Source organism: Ascaphus truei, chromosome 4, assembly GCF_040206685.1.
Source record: "Ascaphus truei isolate aAscTru1 chromosome 4, aAscTru1.hap1, whole genome shotgun sequence".
NCBI classification, from domain to species: Eukaryota; Metazoa; Chordata; class Amphibia; order Anura; family Ascaphidae; genus Ascaphus; species Ascaphus truei.
Genome location: NC_134486.1, coordinates 286,448,708 through 286,472,748, shown reverse-complemented (window position 1 = coordinate 286,472,748; position 24,041 = coordinate 286,448,708). Strand labels below are relative to the sequence as shown.

The 24,041-nt window shown below is 40.1% G+C and overlaps 1 protein-coding gene across 1 annotated transcript; it reads left to right on the top strand.

Moving 5' to 3' along the window:
• Window positions 1-385: 385 nt before the first annotated feature.
• Window positions 386-22,485, top strand: SNX3 (sorting nexin 3). Its single transcript, XM_075597571.1, has 4 exons — window positions 386-762; window positions 18,721-18,816; window positions 19,890-20,014; window positions 20,892-22,485. The coding sequence occupies exons 1-4, from the start codon at window positions 601-603 to the stop codon at window positions 20,995-20,997; spliced, it is 489 nt and encodes a 162-aa protein (XP_075453686.1). The 5' UTR covers window positions 386-600; the 3' UTR covers window positions 20,998-22,485.
• The last annotated feature ends 1,556 nt before the right edge of the window (window positions 22,486-24,041 follow it).

The window sequence follows — 24,041 nt, the reverse complement described above, 5'->3', positions numbered from 1 at the left end:
TAATTTTCCTTGATTGTAAGGGCCAAATCGATGGTGCGTCTTACAATCGAAGGCGTCTTACAATCGAGGAAATACTGTGTGTGTGTGTGTATATATATATATATATTCACATATGTATTATGATAATGATGATAATGATTATTATTATTATTATTAACCCACAGTTTTGCAGCACATACTTTCAGTCAACACATCTGCACTGAGTCTCAACTCAATGCGTTCAAAGCCAAAGAGATAACAAGTAGTGGGCGTGGCCTCAGCCCCACCAAGTGCAAAGAGCAATGGCCCTGAGGCCGAGCGCGCGCTCGTCACGTGACTTAACCATTGCCCCCACCCTCCCTTGGAGGTGGCGAGAATAACAATTAACCCCGTCTTTGCTGGGGATGATTCGAACTCTGGCACGTGACGCTCCGCGTTTTGCGTTAACTCGCGTGGGCCCGCGCTCTCTGTTCTCGTGCTTGATCGCGCGCACGCACGCCCTTCTGTCACCTGACCGCCGCTGACTTCCGGCAGGTATCGGGCAGAGAGGCGCCGGGTGTCAGAGAGAAGCAGCACGCCGCGGACAGGACGCGAGCCGTCGCCTCACCCAACCCCATAATCATGGCTGATACCGTGGCCGATACCCGCCGGCTGCTCAGCAAACCCCAGAACCTGAACGACGCGTACGGGCCGCCCAGCAACTTCCTGGAGATCGAAGTGAACAGCCCGCAGACAGTGGGGGTCGGCCGGGGCCGCTTTACCACCTATGAGATCCGGCTGAAGGTGAGGGGAGGAGGCAGAGATACACCGGGGCCCGGAGGTGGCTGCAAGGAGGCAGGAGCTGGGCCTAGTGTCACAGTGTACAGCGGTCTGTAGATATATAGTATCTGTTAAATATGAAACCTCCCAATCTTATCACGAACAGGGTGGTGTGTGTGTGTGTGTGTGTGTGTGTGTGTGTGTGTATATGTGTATATATGTATATATATATATATTCCGTTTGATAGAGAATCTATCGTGTGTGTGTGTGTCTCTCAAGAGGGAAGATGCCCTTTTATAAATGGAGTTTGTCTACAGAGGGGTTATTCAGGATGTACAATACATAGATTGTGGAAGGTGACAGAACAGCATAGGTCTTTACTGTTATCTACCGTCTACAGGAGTTATTCCTGTTTTGATCTTGGTAGTTTAGCTACAGCATTCACATTTTTATAATTGGTGCAAAGAGCTTTTGGCTTCTTAATACAGGTAGGATGTTGCTTCTCTATTTATGCGGATACTCGTGTTGCACATGTAATGTGCTGCATGCAGTGTGTCCGGCCCCAATATGTTTAATGTCTTGCTGGCAGTGAATTCAATATTTTATCTGTAAAGAACAGTTTGCACACTCGGACATTGCTATTGGTTGCGTATTGGCACATGCATATTCACGGAGGATCCATACGTATGCGTTTTAAAGATTGTAAGTGTGAAACGTTGATATATCTGGCTTTGGATAGTGGATTGAATAAAGTCTGATAACTTTTCAGCGTTGAAACTGCACACCACTGTAATGTGCGTATTGTCTGAGCCCACCGTAGCTAGCATTTACCAAGCTGTGATCTGGGGTATATAGTATATATGGTATATGGTATATATGGAGTATGGACGCGGCCTTAGAGAGATTCTTGGCTTTGATAAAAAAATTTCCATTCTTTCACCTAGAAATCATCTTGAAATATATATTTAATCAATAGACAACGAACTTGACTTCTACAGAAATTGCAATAATTTTCCTCTAAAATATAAATATAGGATATTATCTATGTAGAGGTATATGAATCGCCATATATAAGAATACAAAAATGTTGCATTATGTTTTTGTGTGCATACTAGCTTGTTTTTAGAACTATTCAGCTATAAATAACTAAAACACCTACTTCAAAGAACCATAATGGTTAGAATTGCATGTCATCTTGGGTACAAATCTAACATCTATAGGAAGCAATACAAATCTGCAGTGCTTGCTACGTTCTCGCGATGTACACTGCTTACATTACATGCTAGAATTTTGTATGTCAGAAAAAGTTAAGTACAGTAAGTTGCAACATGGAATCATTGTTGACCCCCGTGTGCTTTTTTTTTTTTTTTTTTTTTTAAAGAGGCAATTCAAGCAGCTTAAAAAAAACAATAAAAAATACCTTTGGGGGTTTTAATATATAGTGCAGCACAGAAAATAAGCGCAAACCCAAATCACCTAGTGATAGTTTATAAAAACAAATACAATTTTATATCACAAAGAGGGAGATGCAGCGGTTATGAGGGGTGTTTCTCAACACCCTTGGATAAGGCAACAAGAACACTCCAAAGTGCAAAACTCCCCTCAGACATGTAAAAAAAAAAAAAAAAAAAAGGAAAAATAACATAGTGCATATGTGTATCAAACAACTTGACTAATATCACACTGATGAATGACCACTCGCGTGGTAAAGGATTAAATCGGGTGTTTCCAGACTTCTGATCTGGTGCAGTTATAAGGCAGGGGTGCACAGCTGATGAAGATTGGAGTATCGATTGAAATGCGTAGGGTGGTCCCTTTCATGTTTGAGAGCACTGTGCCGCCTGTCTGCCCTGCTATCTGGCGATATTGCTGTGAGACCGGAACAGCCAAAGCCGCAGGATTCCATTGGTTGTGACGCATCCGCTGTCCGCTTCGGAGGAGGAATACACGGACCTTCCAGCTTCCAGCTACAGCCACTGCAGAGCGGCACGACAGACATCTACTATGTCTGTAACTGGTCCCAGAGTGGTCAAATTGCCTGTGTTCTTGTGGGAGCATGTGAGTTGAATGGGCATACTGCTCGTGTATGTGTTTTTTAATTAAACTGTTTTACAGTATATATTCTTTTTATTTATGTCCAGAAGAGTTCCTGCATTATAACTGCACCAGATCAGAAATCTGGAAACACCGAATTTAATACTTTACCACGTGAGTGTGCATTCATCAGTGTGATATTAATTAAGTTGTTTGATACACATTTGCACTATGTTGTTTTTTCTTTATATGCCTGAGGCGAGTTTTGCGATTTGGAGTGTTATTGTTGGTTTTAATATATGCAGCATTTAATTACCACTTTTTTTCTCTCTCTTTTATCGAAAACTACTTACGTAATTTACAGATTTAATTGGTTCTTCCATGATCGATCAGCCAAATCCTGTTTCCCAGGGTTCACTAAATCCTTCAGTCAGTGTAACTCCGCAGCTACAATATTTTCTTGTACTACCAAAATAACATTATCTATTACAGTTTACAGCCCAAACTGCTGGTAATATAGGCAACGAATTATCAGACAGGAAAGTGTTACAAAGATCTTTCACTACTGAGGGGAGGAGACCTAAAACCTGCTATAGGCTTGTTATATAATAGGTGCTGGTGCGTGTACCCGGCGTTGCGCTTGCGCGTTTAGTTGGTAGGCTGTAAGCCGTGATGCGCCCAGTTAGGGGGCGTGACTGTCACAGCGTTAGGCCGCGCAGTGTTTGGTTTGCGGCACGGCAGCAGCGCGAAAATACAATTTTATTGTAATTTCCCTGGTCTGCCACACCACTGCTCACGGCCGTGCACGTGCGTCCCTAGTATAGAAACGTCTGGCTAACACAGCCAATTCTAATTGACGCGTGCGCACTTATTACAGGCCATAGAAATCAAAAAACGCTCAGTATATTAAAACTCATAAAAATGGCCTTAAGAGTTGAATTTTAAAATAAAAACCGGTAGCAAGTATTCTCTAATACTACAGAACTTTTTTTTTATTTAAAAAAAAAAAAAAACATGTAGCATATTGCTTGGATTACTCCTTTTTAAAGCGGTCATAACATGAATTTGAATACACACTTGTTGAATAATTTTATCCCTAAATGTATGGAAATCCTAAAATCACTATTTTTAGGCAAAATAAGTTCCTTTTAGCTCATTAAGTGGTTTTAAATGGCATGCAGGAAAGCTTAATTTATATACCATTAAGCATAATAAATTGTGGGTGGTATGGAATTCAATCAACCTGAAAACATCAGCTTGTGGATGTTTGCAGTTGATTATTTAAGGAAAAAAAGACTTATTTTAACTTTCTGTGCCAGCAATTCTACATAATGATCGCTGCTGGAGTGATCACATGATGCTATCCAGCCCTGGAGACAGAAGTGGATCAGGTGATCACTTCAGGAGTGATCGTGATGTAGAAGTGCTGGCCCTGAAAGCTAAAACGTTGTTTTCCCTTAAATAATCAACTGCAAACATCCACAAGCTGATATTTTTGGGCTGACTGAATACCATACCGACCACAATTTATGGCATGCCATGACGTACTATGTACGTAAATACATGTTAAATGTGTTTTCAAACTGCTTTTTTGTTTTTTTTTTTAATTGTAAACTGAGAAAGGGTGAATGAACGTTGTTATAAATGCACAAATTTACTAGCATAAAGGAACAGGATCCATGATTAGTGGAGCACGTTTGTTGTAATGTGCACTTTAGAAGTTTTAGATGCCTAAAAATTATTGTTTGGGCTATTCTTTTACCAGCTGTGTTTGTCTGCTTCAAGCTGATTGTATAAAGGTTTAAATGTTGTAGTGTTGGCTGTATACCGCCTGTGCCTTGGTTTTTATATCTTCTTACAAACCTCTCATTCCCAATACTGCTGAACATGGAAGGGCCATTGGGATGTGGATGATGACATTCGTGTGATGTTTTGGGGTGGTGTTGCCTCCTGCACGAGGTGCCGCATAGAAGAAAGGAAGGTTGGTGGCCAAAAAGGGTTCATTTGCCCACCTCTCAAAATTTATAGGCATACAAAAAACAAATGATTTGAAGGCATTACAAAGACAACCATGTTAATTTCCATTTTACGGTACAATCACAAAGTCAGCCAATTGAATGTAAACCTGCCTGGCCCTAGCGCTGTTTGCGTCCAATTGTTCTGTGTGATTCCATTGTTGGGAGGGATGTGGAAATCCCCTCTACAAGGATGTTGGCTGCTGGATTTGGGAATTGTGTATTTTATATCTTTACTTACTTGGTCTATTACTATTATGCATTTAAATATTTTTGGACAACTAGCGCACTTTCTTTCTCAAAGCCATTTGAATTTGTTAGGGGGCCTCTGAATGGGGGAGTGTTTGTCAATTCAATGTTTTCTTTACCCTAGTCCCCCCCTGCCCTTATCAAAGAGCCAATACTGATAAGTCGAGGGGGGGGGGGGGGGGGCTGTTACATCACATACAAGGAAGCAGCCAGAGGAAATGAAACCCTGCCTAAGTCTTACTTTAAAGAAATAAATGAAAATTACTTACAGGTATCGGATTTGGGTAAAAAAGGTAACAATTACCCAGATGAGACCCCCTAAATGTGTCAGTGTAATTAATTGCCTTTGGTGCAAGGAGGGAATGACCCTTGACTTGAGCAATGTAAAATGAGGTGAGTAGCCCTTGTATTGCTTTCCAGAGCAAACTTTACATGAGTTTCCATTATTCCGAGCTGTTGGAATATGCTGGTGCTTACTAAAATAGAGGGGGGTGAATGCAATTTCTATAAAATTCCTCATTACATTGAGGTGCAAATGTTAGAAACCAGCTTAGTACAAATATAGCCTGACTTATTGTCCCAGAGCCACAGGAAGAAAAGCAAAATGCTGTGGTTGCTTCTTCCAAATGGAACCCCTCGAAAGAGCGATTGTCGTAGAGCGGATTCCGTGGAATTCCCTGGCAGCGTGAACATGAAGCCTGGCTATTTCTGTATTTAACTTTAGTTATTCTTGTTTAAAGAAGTTTAGGGTGAAGAACCAGAAATGTTTCTTATTTCTATGGAGCTTCTCTACAGCTCTCACTGAATTTATTTTTGCTTGAAGGTTTGACTGGCAAACGTGACAAATACATTGAGGACTAAGATTCATAAAAAGGTACTGGTTATGTAAATTTGTTGGGTGGTGGAATGAGAGAGATTAGGTATGAAGTGGACATTGCTCTTAAGAAGTTAACATGGCAGATTTATACAGTCTTGTCAGGGAACTTATTTTCACTAAGGGGTATGGTGGTGGAAGAAGTGTACATATTGTCTACAGAATGTGCTGAGTCTCCTCACATTGCCTCATGGCCTATTACTAAAGACACTTTCTAGATAGGGCTCTGGTAAGCACCCTCGAGCGTTCTACAACGTTTCGCCTCGATGTCTGCTCTGACCTGACAATCCTGACATTTAAAGACCGGACATCGGGGAAGTGTCCGATGGTGGACCACCAGCGGCGTTTTGGTCGCAGTGAAATGTCCCATTCCGCCCCTGGGAGCATATGGGGTATTTAAAACTGAACGCTGTGATTATTACCTGAACTTGGAGTTCCCTTGTCAACAAGGAACCTCTTGGACTTGACTTATGCTTGTGTACATTAGAAGCCTCCTGTTTTGTAGTCTGTTTGAGAAGTGGGCATATTGCCGGTGGCATGGGTGCAAGTGATCACTCCTTTGGAAAGTTTAGCCATGTTAAAACGAGGTTCAAGATAGCTCTCATTGCAGATGTGGGAAAAAAGCTGTGCTTTTTTACTTTGAAACTAATCTTTAAAGTTGCTGAGTAAGTAGTCATAATGCTGCTTTAACCTTCACAGTCCCAGCTGTTTCCTTTTAATAGTGTGTTTTCTTAAACTCTTCTGCAAATGCCTAGGAGGTTATTCATTAAACTGCCATAGTGCCGGTCAGGGGGTGGAGGTGTGATCGTACAGAAACTTCCATAGGAGTTTCTGCACAATAGTGCCCTGATTGGTACCATCGCAGTTTCATAGCCCCATAACATTTATTTATTAACCCATTCAGTGTTAGAAATATGCACTCTTACTTCAGTGGTTTTCAAGCGTCTCACAAACTTGAAATGGTCAAGGCTTCTGGTGCAACTGTTCAATATTCTATTCCTATTTTGTACAGCAAATAAATACCACTTGTGGTTACATTTACAGGTCTCAGACACGTCTACGATCCTGTCTTTCCCCATTATTGCTTAGCGAACACTGGTTTCACTGCAGCCAGGGATTGTGGGTAATGACATGCAAATGAGCACTCATTGAGTCACTCTTTCCTTCTTATCCATTCCTAGTTTGCAAATGCACTGATAATTATTTTTTTTAACCTGGTTCTTCTCTCTGGTGGTTCTAGAGAACAGTTCCAAGAACCACTGTAGTATACCAGGCCCATGTTTACGAAATGGAGACCCCATTTGGCACCAGAAGACCCATACACATGATCACAAATATGTGGCATTGTCCTAACACACTAGGTTTTTTTAATTTTTATTTACAGTAAGTGGTTAGGTAGAAACTCTTAGCAACAGTGCCTTTATCTGTTATTGGACGGTAATAGGTTTAAAGGTACAATCCCACATAGTCGGTCAGAAAATATACTTTTCACAGTCTGGTTTCCCTAAACAAAGAATGTGAAAGATTTTGTTTTATTTGGAAATTAGTTGCACTTGAATTTCTTGGTGCCTCTGAATGGGGAAATGTTTGAAGTAATTTCTTTACCCTCATCCAATCCTGTTATCAGAGAGCCAATAATGTTGTTGGGAGAGGGGCCTTTGTCTGTACACATATTAGCTGAGCTGATGACACAAAAAGGAGTAAGTAGCCAGAGCGCATAAATCAGCCCAAGTCTAACTTAAATCATTTTAAAATTAAAATATTTGTAGGTGTCAGATTTTTGATGGGGGAAAAAAAGCCCCTAGATGAGACCCCTTAACCATTTGAGTGCCAGACGGGCTACGCACCACGCACCAGCGTGTCACGTGAAGCTCCCGTCGTAATTTACAGGTATACCACCCCATGCAGTCTGCTCACACTGAGGTGCAGTTTGGGGCCTTATTAACCTAGCCGAGGACACTATACAGCCTGGGATCGGTCACACAACTTTGCCTGCATGGACAATAAGATTTACTAATTGGGGGTTGGCAGAACAAATAATTTCTTGCATAGTGTATATATAAAAATGGGTACCACTGCAGTAGTTTTCTGAGCTGAATATATCTATATCTTTGTCGTATTTTACAAACTGTTTGTTAACCTGACGAATGGCATAATAATTTCTTCATTGTCCTACTTTGTAGTTTTACATTGTTCATCCTCCTGTAGTTGTACTAGTGATTCTGTATGACACCCCTTCTCTGTCTCCCCCCGTCTTCCCCCCCCCCCCAATTTTATCACACAGCCATTTTTCATCACTTGCTACCACTTCAAATGTGCATCCCAAGTTGAATGCATACTTTCATTATTTACATGGATGGGAAGCAAGGGGCCTCTGGAACTGAACAGCCTTTCGGTGACCCTGCGTAGTGGGTAGAGAGAAGACATCCTTCAGCGGAACACAAAAGTCGGGATGGTGCATAGCGAGAAATTAGGGCTGAGATGTAAGGAGGAGCATAAGAGTGTAAAGCTTTAAAAGTGAGAATGAGAATTGAGTCTGAGATGCGGGATTTGATGGGATGCCAGGAGAGGGATTTCATGAGGGGAGACACTGAGACAGATTTAGGAAAGAGTAGAGTGATTCTGGCAGCAGCATTTAGGATAGATTGTAGGGGAGACAGGAAGGCCGGACAGCAGGAGGTTACCGTAATCGAGACAGGAGAGAATGAGGCCTGAGTCAGAGTTTTAGCAGTCGAGCAACAGAGGAAAGGGCGTATCTTTTGTAATATTGCGGAGGAAATAGCGACAGATTTTAGATATGTTTTTGAATGAACCCTTAGAACAGGAACACTCTAGGAGAGATTGTGTCCTGGGCTCATTGTGGTGCTGCAGCTCCTCGGGCTCACCAAAGGGTTAATGACAGGTACAGGATCTGACATGTTGAGCTGTTAATGTCCGTTGTTGGCTATGCAGCTCTCTCTCGCCCGCTCGCTCGCTCGCTCATTTGCATGTCTGACAGGTCTGCAACCCTGCCTTTCACCCCCATTATCGCCCAGCACTTCCACTGCAGCACGGGATTCTGGGAAATGACATGCAAATGAGCACACAGTGCCGCCTTTTTGTCTCAAGCTCACATTACATGAACAACCCTTAAGCCAATGCATACTGCTTTAAACACAGCTTTTAAACATAGGCTGGGATGAGATGCAAAGCCAGTAAACACACTCACAGACTGTTTCGACTTTGTGGGTCTCTTCAGTGTGAGGTTGGTTATACTGGCTTTGGTGTGCCATGGAGACTTGAATTACTTTTCCTAGAATTCCCTGCTAATCTCACTTACACATTTTCCCCCTCTGAGTCCAGATTTTAAAAAGCTATCAAATAGATTTGAAACGGTTATTTATATATATTTTTTTGCTGTCGATGTAAGTAGTGTTGAGTGCTTTCACTTGATTACATTTCCAATGTATCTGGCTAGGGGGTACTGCAGCTGTGATACAGCGAGCGGCTCTTACTTCCCATACCCCACCTCCTCCTCTGTTTGTTTTCCCAAGCTCACTTCTGATGCTCACAGCATTGAGATGCCCTTTTGAAAGTTAATTGGATATTAACATACGCAATAAACAGTAAGCCAAAGTGGCTTCTTTTTAAACTTTCAAACAACTATTTTAATGGAAATGTAAACCCAGCTGTATCAAGGCTACCTTGGCCTACTTGAAATGGCAGCATAAAAGTAGGCACCATGGCAACAAGGCCGCTTTGTTTACGTCTATGACCAGTAAGGCAGGATGAAAGAAGTCCCCGCAGTATTATTCATTATGTTCATTGGCTTCTAAAAAGCATCTAGCGACAAAATAAAGTGGCACTTGACTCTCTTCTAATTTCCAGTGTCTTTGCCCTGTTTTCCTTTATGTGGAGAGGTTGGGAGCGGAGTATTTTGTGGAAATATGTTCGACTAGACGCAGGGTTAACTTCCCACAAATATAAATCCCTGTTACTTAAAAAAATTATATACAGCCATTTTTTTCCTTCTACAGGTTTGTGTTTAATACACTTGCTACAATGTACAGTGGTAATGAGTTTTACACACCCACCACAGGTGGTCTGCACCAGTGGGGGGGGGGTTGCAGTGGGGTAGATGGCAGTTTGGCCATGTTGAACAAAAAGCAAGAATGCCTTAACAAGGCTCTTTATGTAGAGGTTTTCAGAAAAGGGCTGTGGAACTCTGATACCAAGTACTTCTATGCTGCATACATCGTTCATTGTTACTTGACCTTGTTTTCCCACATGAGGCCCGTATTTATATAACCACAAGTATTGAGGCACCCCATCCGTTTCAGTAGTTACTGTTGTTTAGGCTGCCTCGGACATGGCTACAAAAAGGATTTCAGCTGCAACCATTTATGTTGCATACTCAACTGGTAGAACTGTGTAACTTTGCATGTAAAAAAAAAGTGCATGCTCCATAGCGTAACTTTTTTTAATTTTATTTATTTTTTTACAAAATGCAATGTGGTAGAAATATGACATGCTCTCGTACATCTATTTTGTTCTGTGTTCATATGGATTGGTATATGTAATTCTGTACGTCTACAGGAGGGCCCCGGGCATTTGGCGGGTTCCGTTTTAAGGGCCCGCCGGAAAGCGGAACCAGCGAGTTTTGATGTGCGCGCATGCACAGACCGGCAACTCGCACTTCTACGCATGCGCAACCTTGGCAAACTCCTCCCTGTTCTGCGCGTGACCTCGGACTGAACCATTCAGACATAGCGGTCCCCTTCTCGATATCGGCGGATCGCCGAGAAGCGGTGCCTTACTGTATTGCATATGTTCCTGTGTAATGTTAATGCAATTTATGCCATTGTATAAAATATTCACTTTTCTAATATACATTGATATCTATATAATTGGTGCATTTGTCCATTATTTTATAACATTTGTTTAGAATGACAGTTTGTTTCCATCTAGATAGAATATGCATCTATATATTTATACTTTGGAGCAACAATTGATGTGTGTTTTGTCTCTAGCTCCTGTTAGGTCAGGGGTGGGAAAAGTGGGTGGGGGGGTGAGATTTTCTGGGGGGTCGGGGGGAAGCGTGGCTGTTAGTGCCCCTGAAGCCAGCAAAATTAGAATTTTCCAGGGGCGTCACGTGACGGCCCTTGAACAAATCAAATTGCCGGAATCCTGCGGCCCGGCGAAACATAACTTTCGCCGGTGGCGACGGGTAACGTCACCCGCCGTGTCGCCGTCGCCAACGACAGCACTATAGGCACGGCCTTGGGTTACCATTGAGTATTTAAATCGGCAGTCCAAGCTGCCTGTTTTTATTTTATTTTCCCCTTTAATATGTGCATAAATACAATCCACAAAATAAGTCATTAGCTAAGTTGCTGATCAATCCGTTCTCCTGTGATCAATCAGCGAAGATTCGGCTCGGGGCTCACTAAATGGCTGTCAGTGCAGCAGAAGAGGACCCATGATGCAAAGTTCTGTGGGGACGATCATGTGACAAGGCAGTCACTAGATACAATTGCACATGTTACATTATAATGCAGTCAAAATGTAATTTAGAGGTGTTTATTATTTTATTTTTATATATATATATATATATATATATATATATGTATGTATGTGTATATATGTGTGTGTATATGTGTATATGTGTGTATGTGTATATGTATATGTATATGTATGTATATATGTATATGTATGTATATGTGTATATGTATGTATATGTGTATATATGTATATATGTATATATGTATGTCAGATAAGACAGTTGGCACTCCAATAGGTGCTGGTAAGCCACAGGTGCACGTCCCATATAGAGAATGTAGTTATACGTTACCGTTCCAAGGATTGGTAAACAAGAGACAGCACTCAAAGTTGAAAATCAAAGTGTATTAGTGAAAGCAAAAATACATCCAGAAATCCAACGTTTCGGTCCTACAGAATGGGACCTTCCTCAGGGGGATACAAAGGGTATCGAACGGTAACGTATAACTATATATATATATATATATATATAAATAGTATAGTATTTTTTCATAGCACAGAATTGATTTATTTAAAAAAAAAAAAACACGTAGGCTATTGCTTGATCTGCAGCTTCATGGCTGCTGGCTATATTTCCAATACCCTTCAAAAAAGTCACCCGTGGTGTTACGAAATGCATTGGCCACGTTCTGATATGTCAGTCGGGTGACTGGTTTAAGTGGAGCAGAACTGCACGGAAAACCCGGTTCTGGTGTGTGCAGTACCTATTCACTTCCGGGACGAACTTGCATGGTCTTGGAATCAACCACAGATGGACGTTCAAACGTCCACCGCTGCTGACACCATTTTAGTGTTGAACCACGTGTACTGTGCAGAAAGGACTTCCGATCGTTCCTTTAATGCTGAGGAGACGTGTGGGTTTGTGAATGAGATTTTAGCTCCTTGTGAGTGGACTTCTTATCCTTCAACCACATTACATTTTGTGAACTTTTTACTGCGATGGAGCATGCACTTGTTTTTTCAATTGAAGCTTCCTGAAGTCTCCATTATTCATGCTGCATCTGATTTGATTTTTTTCCTCCCCCTCCCCCTATAACTTGTCTTCTCCCTGTCATTTTCTCCATTTCCAGTCTACTACACTTCTATTACCTCTCCCCTCTTTTCTTGCAAGATATCTTATAATTGTTCACATTTCATTGAGTTTGCATTCTAAAACATTTTGAAAAGGTGTCATCTATTTATACATGTACCTGATTTGTATGTATTCTCACAGGAATTGTGTCTCTTACGTATTGAGTTAGATGGGCAGTTAACCTCTAATGGAGGGAGATGAGAGCTTTTTGCAGGTGCAGCAGAGGTAGGACCTACAGATGGGCCGTAACATGGTTGTAGGCTTAAAATACTTTGGGCAAAGAATTGAACAAACGTGCACTTGCTTATGAGAAAACTAGCTGATGTACCCGGCGTTGCCCGGGATGTAAATGTGTCAGTTATTATGAGTGACAGTGTAAGGATAGGTGAAGCATTTTGTGAAGGTTGTTGAATAAACATCAAAAGACATATGCAATGAATGTTATAGTTTTTTTAATTAAATATGAGATAATAAATAGTCCCACACACACTGTGTATGTGTGTACGTAGTTTTTAGGGGCGCCCGGCCGCATGCTTTATAGAACAGACCTTTGTGTCTCCCAGTTGAGGCAACAACATACTGTGATAGATAGTGAATGATGCACCAGTAGTATAATAGATGGCATAGGTATTTGTGTGTGATAGTGTTAGTTGTTCTGTGAGTGTGTAGGGAAAATGTGATTGTGTGAGAGTGAGTGTCCCCACCATGACATACATAAGTGGCTGAAGTTCTTCGTGTAGTAGGTCGTTAAACGTTATGTCAGCATAGTTAGAAGAATCTTCTTACCTGGTAGTCCCAGTGAAGGCAGATTTTGTAGTGTGAGGTGTCGCCTTGGAGCGGTGGCTGCGGTGGCTGTTTGTGGTGTGACCGGGGGGATGATGGTGGGGGAGAGGTGAGGCTGGCGCCGAGGAGCGGCGGCTGTATGTGCTGTGACCAGGGGAAGATGTGTGGGTGTGGGGGGAGAGGTGAGGCCGGCGGCGAGGAGTGTGGGTAGCGTTGAGTAGGCAAGTTGTTCTCGTAGCAAGTAAGCTTCCAACTGCAAGTGAGATGGTCCTGCCAAGTGAGGTTCCAAATCCAAATGAGGGCAAGAGGTGCACGCAATGTGAGGGGTGGTGGGGAGGGCGTCCGTGGGCCAATCACACAGGGGGAAGAAATACACACACAAACATTATTTCAGTTATATAGATATAGATATAGATATACAGATAGATATAGATATGCAGATAGATATAGATATACAGATAGATATAGATATACAGATAGATATAGATATACAGATAGATAGATAGATATACAGATAGATAGATAGATAGATAGATAGATAGATAGATAGATAGATAGATAGATATACAGATAGATAGATAGATATACAGATAGATAGATATACAGATAGATATACAGATAGATAGATATACAGATATGTATGTAACTATTAAATGTCAAGTTAGATGTAGCATTAGGGGTGTGTGGTGGCAGGATAGTCTCATGGTAAGATCAGTCCAAACGATATGTTTTAGGTTTTAACCTTCAGTGGTTTATTTTCAACATCAAAACAAATGGGCACACTCTCCCTCCCCCCTTTTTTTTTTTTTTTAAAGGCAAACTAAATCATAAAATAAAAATCCTACTCCCCTTTATTAGTCAGACACTGTTGTGTAGTTAGTCTAACACACTGGCTGGCTAAGCCCAGTTTCCAGCTTTAACAATACTCATGTATAGAAAACATAGCAAGTCCTTTTGGTTATGGCAACTCTGTCCCAAGAGAGTCTAGAAAATCCCTCTGGATACAGCAACCATGAAGGGACAGCTATACTCCCTCAGCAGTCTATGGAACGCCAGTTATTTGAAGACAACCCCCGCATCTAGCAAGCTTGTTCAGTTTCATGCAGAGTCTCTTCCTTTTTTGTGGGTCCCAGCAGGCCTGGGGAACCATTCCAACCAGTGTCTTTCCTGGTTGGGGAAAGTCTTTCTCAGCTGGTGGCTGTTGACTGCCTATTTTTAAACCTTTTTTGCAGTCGGGAGATCTGTCTTCATTAGCTGCATCTGCAGCTAGCCTCTCCAGAGGAGCTTAACCTGCACGCTAGAAACTGTGTGTCTCTCCTAGGTCGTGCAGGTTAAACTCCTCCCTAAGAAACTTGCATAGTAGATTAGGTTGAAAAAAGACATACGTCCAAGTTCATCCTATGCTAAATTTAGACAAGATACTTTATCCTATAGCTATATTTAGTTATTGATCCAGAGGAAGGCAAATAAAAAAACACCAGTGTCCTAACATATCATCCAATGATATCTCATAAGGGGAAAAATAAATTCCTCCCCGACTCCAAGAATTAGCAATCGGTTTACTCCCTGGATCAACATCCTTCTCATGTTTACTTATTTGGTTTATCCCTGTATACCTTTCTAAAAATGTCCAACTTTTTTTTTTTAACAAATCTATTGTTATCTGCTATCAGTCTCCATGGGTAATTAATTCCACATTTTAACTGCCCTTACTGTAAAGAACCCTTTCCTTTGTCTCTGGGGAAATCTCGCTCTTCTTTCAACCTTAAGGGATGACCCAGAGTCCTTTGTACTGTCCTTGGGATGAATAGTTCATTTGAAAGCTCCTTGTACTGTCCCCTAATATATTTGTATATAGTTATCATATCCCCTCTTAGATGCCTCCTTTTCTAATGTAAATAAATCTAATTTAGCTAGCCTCTCATAAGTTAGATTGTCCATCCCCTTTATTAATTTGGTGGCTCTTCTCTGCACACTCTCGTTCCATAATGTCTTGTCTTGTCTAAGGAGTGGTGCCCAAAATTGTACTCCATATTCAAGGTGTGGTCTTACTAGTGCTTTGTTAAGGGGCATAATTATGTTTACTTCCCTTCCATCCATTGCCTGTTTGATGCAAGATAAGATCTTGTTTGCCTTTGCAGCTACTGCATGACTTTGGGCAGTATTGCTAAGCCTGCTGTCTACAAGCACTCCTAAATCCTTCTCCATCAAGGATTCCCCCAATTTATCCTCATTTAAATTGTAAGTCGCCTGTATATTCTTGCTTCCCAAATGCATAACTTTTCATTTATCTATATTGAACCTCATCTGCCATTTACCTGCCCAAGTTTTCTGTCTCTCCAAGTCCTTCTGAAGAGAAATTACATCCTGTAAATGTGCTGCACTTTTTTTTATTGAGATAGATATATCTATAGGCGAAAACCACAATTCTGTGATATATAACTATAGAGATCGCAAGAATTGTAGCACTTTCTTATTTTTTTATCTCCATAAAAAAGCGCCACAATTCCTTTGGGAAATATATCTCTCTATCCTTTTTACCAAACCATTTTGCCTAGCCTCGGCAGATTGTCAAGCTCCGTGACCTAGGAGAAACGGGCCAAAGAGAATCCTGTTTTCAATCGGGCCCCTTGAGTTGTTTTGCAAATTGTTTTAAATGTGCCAAATTGGACATTTTTAGAACATGTGACTTCAGAGTCACAGTTTGCGTTTCTCTGGTTAGGATATCGAATAGCTTGGAATTTGTCTTTAAACCTACTCTGACTTAGAAAACCTAAAAATCGGTTTCTCCATCACTTGCATTGCATCACCATTTTATATTGATGAGATTGCATTTATAACCCCACCCAACAATCTTCTGTATTGGAAAATTAAATCCTGGTATTTCATGTGACGGTTCAGTTGTGACAATCTGTAGCCGCTCAATTTCCTAGCCTTTGACATTTTCATTGCAGCAACAATTTTTTTTTTCTTTTTATAAATGTGATGTTTAGATTGGTTTTAACAAAATTAATGGAACAGTTCCGCTGTGGACTGGATATTTTTTCTTTATAACCATGATTATGTCAAAAGTTCAAAATGTTGAAAAATAGAAGGTAAAATGAGATGAGTTGGCACTTCTAGTTCTTGCATTGTACCTGTAAACTTGATATGTTATTTCAGAGATTAACTTTTATAGACTTCCGTAGTCGCTGTATGAAAATTCTTCTAAACTCTTTTCACAAGCGTGATCTTTACAGGGTCAATGTAAGAGAGCAGCTAATCTCCACCTTTTGTAAAGTAATTTGAGAGGGAATTTAAAATGCAAAATATCACCTGCAGAAAACCCTGCGCCGTAAAGCTTTTTCTATCGCTTACATCCCGAGAATTGAATGTGTAAAGTTGAAGTCGGGTAAAAAGCCAGTAGAGGTGTAACAGGAGAGACCTAATATCTTGCATAATATCTAATTCACCATCTTTGCGGTCTGTGTAACCTCTTATTACCTCGTGGGATAAAAACAAAAAATTCTGTGTAGAAAGCTGGCTCCTTAAGTGAAAGTTTGACTTATCTTAAGAGGTTTGTTGGTCTTAGTCATCTCCACAATGGATTAATGTGGTTAGCTGGTAAATAACAGAAGTGCTTGTATGTGAGATCGTTTCCTGGTTTCTCTCATCTGCATTAACCAGCTTCGTGCAAGAGCAAAGTAACAGTGCAAAACAGGTGTCATTTTATTTAGTGTCATTGACTGGCATAGTTGCATTAGCAGGTACTGGACCTATTATGTCCTGTCTATTAATACAAGGTGCTACCTATTGTATCTATTCCTGCCCGTGTGTGAACTGTGGAGCCTTCCACTGCCTGTCTCACTGGTTGCTCAGGACCTTCAGCTAATTAAGCATCTTGAAAACTTGTGACTAATTTAAATTGGCAGGATATAAGAAAGTTATCACTCTTATGTATATATTCGTCTATACAAACCCAGTAATGTTTTATTGACAAACTGCATACAATGGCGTGTTATTTGCACCTTTTTTTTATTTTATTCGTGGTTCTTGTAATCTCCTGTATGTCACATTGACAGAGAAACTAAAGTGTACGGTATCTATAGTCATGTGCCCAATGTTGGCGCGTGTTTCCTGTCTGAGATGCATCGGGATAGCACTCTGTGCCATGTACAATGTGTAATGTAGGTGAGCAGACCCCTTGCACCTTTTTTGGAGAATTTAAAGCTGCAGTTCAGGCAATATCCTGCATGTGTGTTTTTTTTTAATAAATTAGTTCTGTAGTAAGAAAAAATACTTTTAGTATTTTCTGTTTTTAAAAAAACAACTTTGAAAGACCAATTTTCTTGTATTCTATTTTAACAGCCATTTGCTAAGGCACTGCCCCTTCATGTCCTGTCACAAGCCCTGGCACACCCCTTTGTGAGCCCTGCCCTCCCTCTAGCACATGTCAGTGCAGGAGTGCTCATGAATATTCATGAGCTTCCACTGAGACTGAAGCAGAAGAAAAACAGATCCCTTCACTAATTATGTCACCAAATTTCGCCTATCAATACATGGAGAACGAATTGACCTGCAGCTATACAGTTCTTTAGGTAATTAGAGATTGCACACATAAAGCTATTGAAGTAAAAAAATAAATAAATAATAAAATTTAAAAAAAAAGAGACTGAACTGCAGCTTTAAAATGGTGCTGTTTACAAATAGAGATGTAAAAACCTCCTGGATTGTAACAAGCTACTTATGGGAGTTTGGTTAGTGTTTTGTATATTGTAGCTGTTACAGTTGATTTATGTATTAATAAAATATTTTACCAGGAAGTAATACATTGAGTTGCCTCTCGTTTTCAAGTATGTCCTGGCCACAGTAATCTGTAGTTATAATTTTGTATTGCTACTAATTCTCTTACGTGTATCTTTTTGTACTTTGTTAGAAATTGAATTGGCAGTATCACATGTCACTTAGTGTTTGACCTCTTATGGACTACTATAAAATAAAAAATATCCCTTCGGTGTTAATTACGTTTACAACAGCAGTGTTTTTATCGGAAGTGTATTACAAACACCGTGGAACCCTGGACAACATTGGAAATTGCCTCGACTAGCTTTTGGTTTGTTAGATTCCCTCTTCTATATAAAATTGTATAACGTATATTTAATTTATTTTATATAGAAAGAGGGCAGATGATGCTGGCCAATATTTCATGTATTACGTTTATGTACTTGAAATTATTCCATGATGGGAATAGTTGTGCAGTTTGTTGCACTTTGGGATCCATCCAGTTATGTAATAAACTACATTGGCACACCGCATGTATTTGTGAGATCGGTATATACACTGTAGAGTCTCTGATTTTGACAGTGCCCTCCCCTCCCACACAGTGGCAACGGAATTATCAATTAGACCACTTATTCGTAATGTATTTGTTTTGCAGACCAATCTTCCTATTTTTAAGTTGAAGGAGTCTTGTGTTAGAAGAAGATACAGTGACTTTGAGTGGCTAAGAAGTGAGCTTGAAAGAGAAAGCAAGGTAAGACTTAGTACAATTGCATGATTTTCTGACGTTTATAATGAGCATCATAAATGTGTTTCTGGGCACGTTTGGCTGGCAAGAGAGGCAGCATGAACTCCGTACAAAATCAGATGCATCTGGTCTGCCTTGTACGCTTGAGGTCAGCCCAGATTCTTTCACCATTGCAATTGGAGAAAAATGAGGCCTTGCACTAATAAGCCCTTTAACCCCCCACCCAACGTATTCATAGACAAATTAGAAATAACTAATGCACTTGCACAAAGGTGAAATCACCGAACACCTGGTATGGCCAGTGGTTCCTGAGGACATGTTTGAGAACAAATTGCTATAATCCAATCACTTTGAGTCAAGGCTGGTTGCAGTGAAAGCCACCCCCCACCTGTATATCCATGTGGTCATTATCTTCAAAAGATGTAATGTTTTTATATATGATCTGTAAGGGTGTCTGAAGTTTTGTCCCCCGCTTAGCATATTTCTTGTATGTATTTGTTTTTCCCATTCTTGACATGTCTAGGCGGTCTTTTAGCCATTACGAAATCATGGTGCAAGTGTCAACATAGTGGTTGCCTGGCAACCAGTGGCTGGGCTCTGACCCCTGCAGCTTTGCAGGCGTTTTTGTATTTGCACTTTTATTTCCAGGTGAAGATGCATGTATATCCTTCATGGCTATACACTACCCTGAGGAATGTCCCACAGTGGACTGAAACGTTATTTTATTTTTTTAACTATACATATACTCATATTGGCATTGCTGTGTCTAAATCATCAGATTCTGGTGAAGTATTTAATGTATCAATTAATTATGAAAGGTAAACAAGTGCTTTCCATAATGTAAGTGTTCTAACTCTTGGTGGCGGTTTAATATTAATACAATTATTGGTGTAGGTTGTGGAACAAGTGTAGCACTTGGAAATGAAAACATGAGGATTCTTTGCAGATGTTCAACATGGATTTTGTATTTTACAAAAACCTCCATACAGTGTATTTCACAAGCTGTAAAATGAAGCTCTTCTACAACCAATATGGCCATTAGAACTCTGCATTTCTCAAAAGCATGCTTTGTGTCGTAGGTGGTGGTCCCCTCATTACCTGGGAAAGCTATTTTTCGGCAGCTTCCATTCAGAGGAGATGAAGGGATATTTGAGGACGGCTTCATAGAGGAAAGGAAGCAAGGGCTTGAGCAGTTCATAAACAAGTAAGTGTGGTTGCTTTACATCTTCTGTTCGGTGCCAATAAATTGTCCAGCAGAATTAGCGTAATCGGCTACAGCTGTGGAGGCACTGCAGCGCATTGAGATGTGGCGTGCAGCGCCTTCCAGCACTGAATTGGTTAAGACACTGCAAGCCCTTATTGTTGACCTATTTGTTTTGCATAGTTAATGTATGCAGATTGCCTCTGAAATTGAAACAAATGGTTGCATAGTACAGTTCTCCCTGTATTTTTAAGTGTGTGTGTGTGTGTGTGTGTGTGTGTGTGTGTGTGTGTGTGTGTGTGTGTGTGTGTGTGTTCTTGTGTGTGCGCTCGATCCTTTGAACACCGCTTACAATGCAAGCATAATAATTTGCTTTGATTGTAGATTGTGGTATTTTCTTTACTGGTACAAACCTTGTTTATTTAATGGCCAAGTTGCTTCGATGCATAGAAAATGCTATGAATAGGTGTTTTATATTTTGATGTATGTAATGTACTTATTTTGAAATGGAAAAATTATTTATTTATTTTGCAACGAGTCAATATCCCCTTCTCAAATCATAAAAAAAAAAAAATGAAGCTCTTATGTAGAATGATCCCTAGAATTTTGGCGAAAGCAACTTGAATTAAAAATAAAACAGCAGACAAAGGTTTAAATAAAAAAAGTAATATATTGTGCGTGGAAAGACTGCCCTAACACTGGTTCAGTACATTGATTATTGCTTCTATGAAGTGTGTGTGTGTGTGTGTGTGTGTGTGTGTGTGTCCCGTGTTGGCCGAGCTTAATTTTAAGTTTTTGATTATATGATCTCTCATATTCTAAAATGTATGTTATGACCAGGCCTCAGGACTAATAACTCTTGTTTCCGGTTTTCCCCCAGAGTTGCTGGCCACCCATTGGCACAAAATGAACGATGCCTTCACATGTTTTTACAAGACGAAATAATAGACAAGAGCTACACACCGTCCAAAATAAGACATGCTTAAGTACTGGAAAATGAACTGAAACACTCATGACTATAAAAAAAAAACCTTGTTTTAAGATTTGAGCATATCCTCAGCATGTTTCAATCTGCTGTAATAAATGTAACCTACTAACCTCCACTATTTTTTCTTTGTTCCTTTTTTTATGCCAGCTCAAGAAACTGGTTCAATTGCTATTATGTAATTCAAATAAGTCTTCCTTCCAGCTGCTTGGTATCCACATAGCTAGGCAGGAGTTTATTAACCATTTTGATATTCAACAAAAATGTACCCATACAACTAGCTGCCTTTTAATAGTTCATTTTGTACTTTACAAGATGCAGGCATGTCTACATAAATCTCGTACCTACTACAGTAGTTGATAGCACTAATTTGATGACTTTGAGACCTCATGGGTGATGCATCAGTTTAAAAAAAGAAAAACTGGGGCATGGGCTGACGTGCTCGCCTATTCCCAAATGCTTACAGCTCAGAGAAAAATGGGGAAGTATATAAAGCATGGACCATGGAACTCCCCCGGCAAGCTTAGCAAAGTTGTTTTTGGTTGTTTTAAGTACTTTCCAGGCAAGGAAATCTCTACACCAACATTTTTCTAGGGTACTGAGCTTTGATGGTCCTAGCTTCTCACGGTAAAATATAACCTGAAAGGCTCATTGTAACAAGTCTCTTGAGAGCCTTTTTACTTTAGAAATCCAACAATAATGGTTGATTGGCCACAGTTTCTCCATTTTTGTGAAATGGTACATGTACTATCAGAGTATGGCTAAATCTCTGCATAGGGGTTCCATTTATATTTTGTTCATGCTATTTACATTACAAAGAGATCTATTTGGTCATTTGTAATTGGCTGATGACTTGAAATTGTACTGATACTCAAGTAACCCAACTACATTATGAACTTAGAATATAGATGAGAAAGTGGGTTTATTTAATATGTAAAAACCCAGTAGTAGGTTTCTTAAAATGTTAATTTTTGTTTAAACCAATTAAGTATTTTCTGGAACTTGTCACTATTTTTACTAAACGTAGTTTAAGGGACTGAACACTTTTTGGAGAGATGGTGGTTCCATTTCTGTTGAATAGACCAATTGGATTTATGCTTCATAAATTTAAGTTTAATTGTGAAGAAAACTAATAAGCACTTTTTTCTTCCCCCTCCCCCCCCCCCCCTTTTTTTTTTCTCTTCACAATGCATTTGAACTATTAAATATACTTATTCGGCTTCATTAAAATCTGAATTGGAAAGAATATCTTGTATGTTTGGCTGCTAACTAACATTAACATCTCATTAAAATGTTTTTCTTGCATATTGTTGCCTGTTATAATTTCTGTGCGCTGTAATATGCTGTTTCTGTTCTAATATAAAAGAACGTTGTTCACAGCTAGATCTTCTTTTAAGCTTGCAAGACTTTACACTAAACGTTATGGGGAATTACTTTATAAAAGCATAAAACACATTTATATTGTCTAAAATTGAAGATTTTTTTTTTTTTAAATAAAATTGTAAAAAAAAATTAACCCTTTGTCTCCTTATTACCTATAAATGTTAATTATTTTCAGCTTTAGTGCTGCATGTGAATGCAGGACTTTTTATTGAGTATTTGGTAACGTATGAGAGCTACTTTCTTGCATCAGACCATTTAGGAGAAAACGGTCCTGTTCACTGTTGAATCTGTGCGGTGGAGAAGCATTCTGTTTGTTTTTTGTAGAAAGTGGGTATTTGAAACTCCATGATCTGGTCTCTACCTGAGAGGCGGCACTGAGGAGTGGGGCCAATTCAGGTGCTGCATGGGTCATTTTAAAAGCCTTCAATGTCAATCATTTTAATGATTTCCCTGTTTTCTTTTTAGTTGTGCCCTTTAAGTGTCACTGTTATACCTAATCCGTTTTGCTTGATAAGAATATCTTGAATAAGAAAAATCTAGCCAGGAAAAACCGTAAAAGCCCTGGCTTCAGGTGTTTTTGATGCGGGTTATTCGTTAAACTGATGAGTTGTTGAAGGAAAGAGGCAGATTCTTTATTCATGTGTTATAGACAGTTTCTAGTAATAAAATACCAGATGTTATTGCTATCGCTGGAGCTTTGCTGCAGGACATAAACGACAGATTGTATCCAATGGCGGTTTTGGATTAATCTATGGATTTCTGCAATCCAATGGAGGATTCTAAGAGTAATATCTGCAGATTCTGTAATCAATCCGTTGGCGAATTTTTAAAAATCAGCAGAAATTACTCGTAAAATCCTCCAAGAGTAATTTTGAGCAGTGGTGTAAGCAATCTTTCTCTCTCAGGAAATCAAAGGGAAAAAGCTTAAAGATCAAATCAGACCATGGTGACCTATCTAAGAAAAAAGAGGCAGCAACGTTTCCCCTCGTATATTTACTGTATAGTCAAGTGGGCAGAGAAGCATCTGAGACACCTCCAGTGGTACATATTCCAGGAAACCTAAATTCACAGGCAGACTTTCTAAGTTTGCAAGCTGTGATACCATGGGAATGGTCCTCGTCACTGGAGACCAGGATAATTCACTGGGATCAAGTCACCAGACAGGACAAAGGTGTTCAATAAAGTCTATTTAGTGTTGTCGAAGCCAACACTCGATAAAGAGCTCCAGCTCACAAAAACAGGTTACGGGAGGATTCCTAGCTAAATAGGTGTAAACAGTAGGTATCAGCGGTGCAATCTGAGTGAAAAAGTGGATGAACAACTCGGTGCAATAGTTACTGGATGTCAATTTCACTGGTCTCACACAGCAATGCCCTCCGTTGAATCAGATGCAGTATTGGTCTGTTGAATCTTATACAGGGAAAGAATATATACACAAACGTAATAGTGCATTAACTTTTTTTTACTTTAGTTACCAGACAACACAGAGGGGGAAGGATACCCTCACAATCTGCCCACTGATAACTCTCAATGGGTAACTTGAGGCGTGCTCTGGTCCAGTCAGGTGCACAGCTTCCCTGGTGCACAGCAGGGCTCCTCTGACTGCGTACTGGGCTGGTGATACAGTGGCCTCAAGTCTTTTGGCAACTTATCTCCATCCCA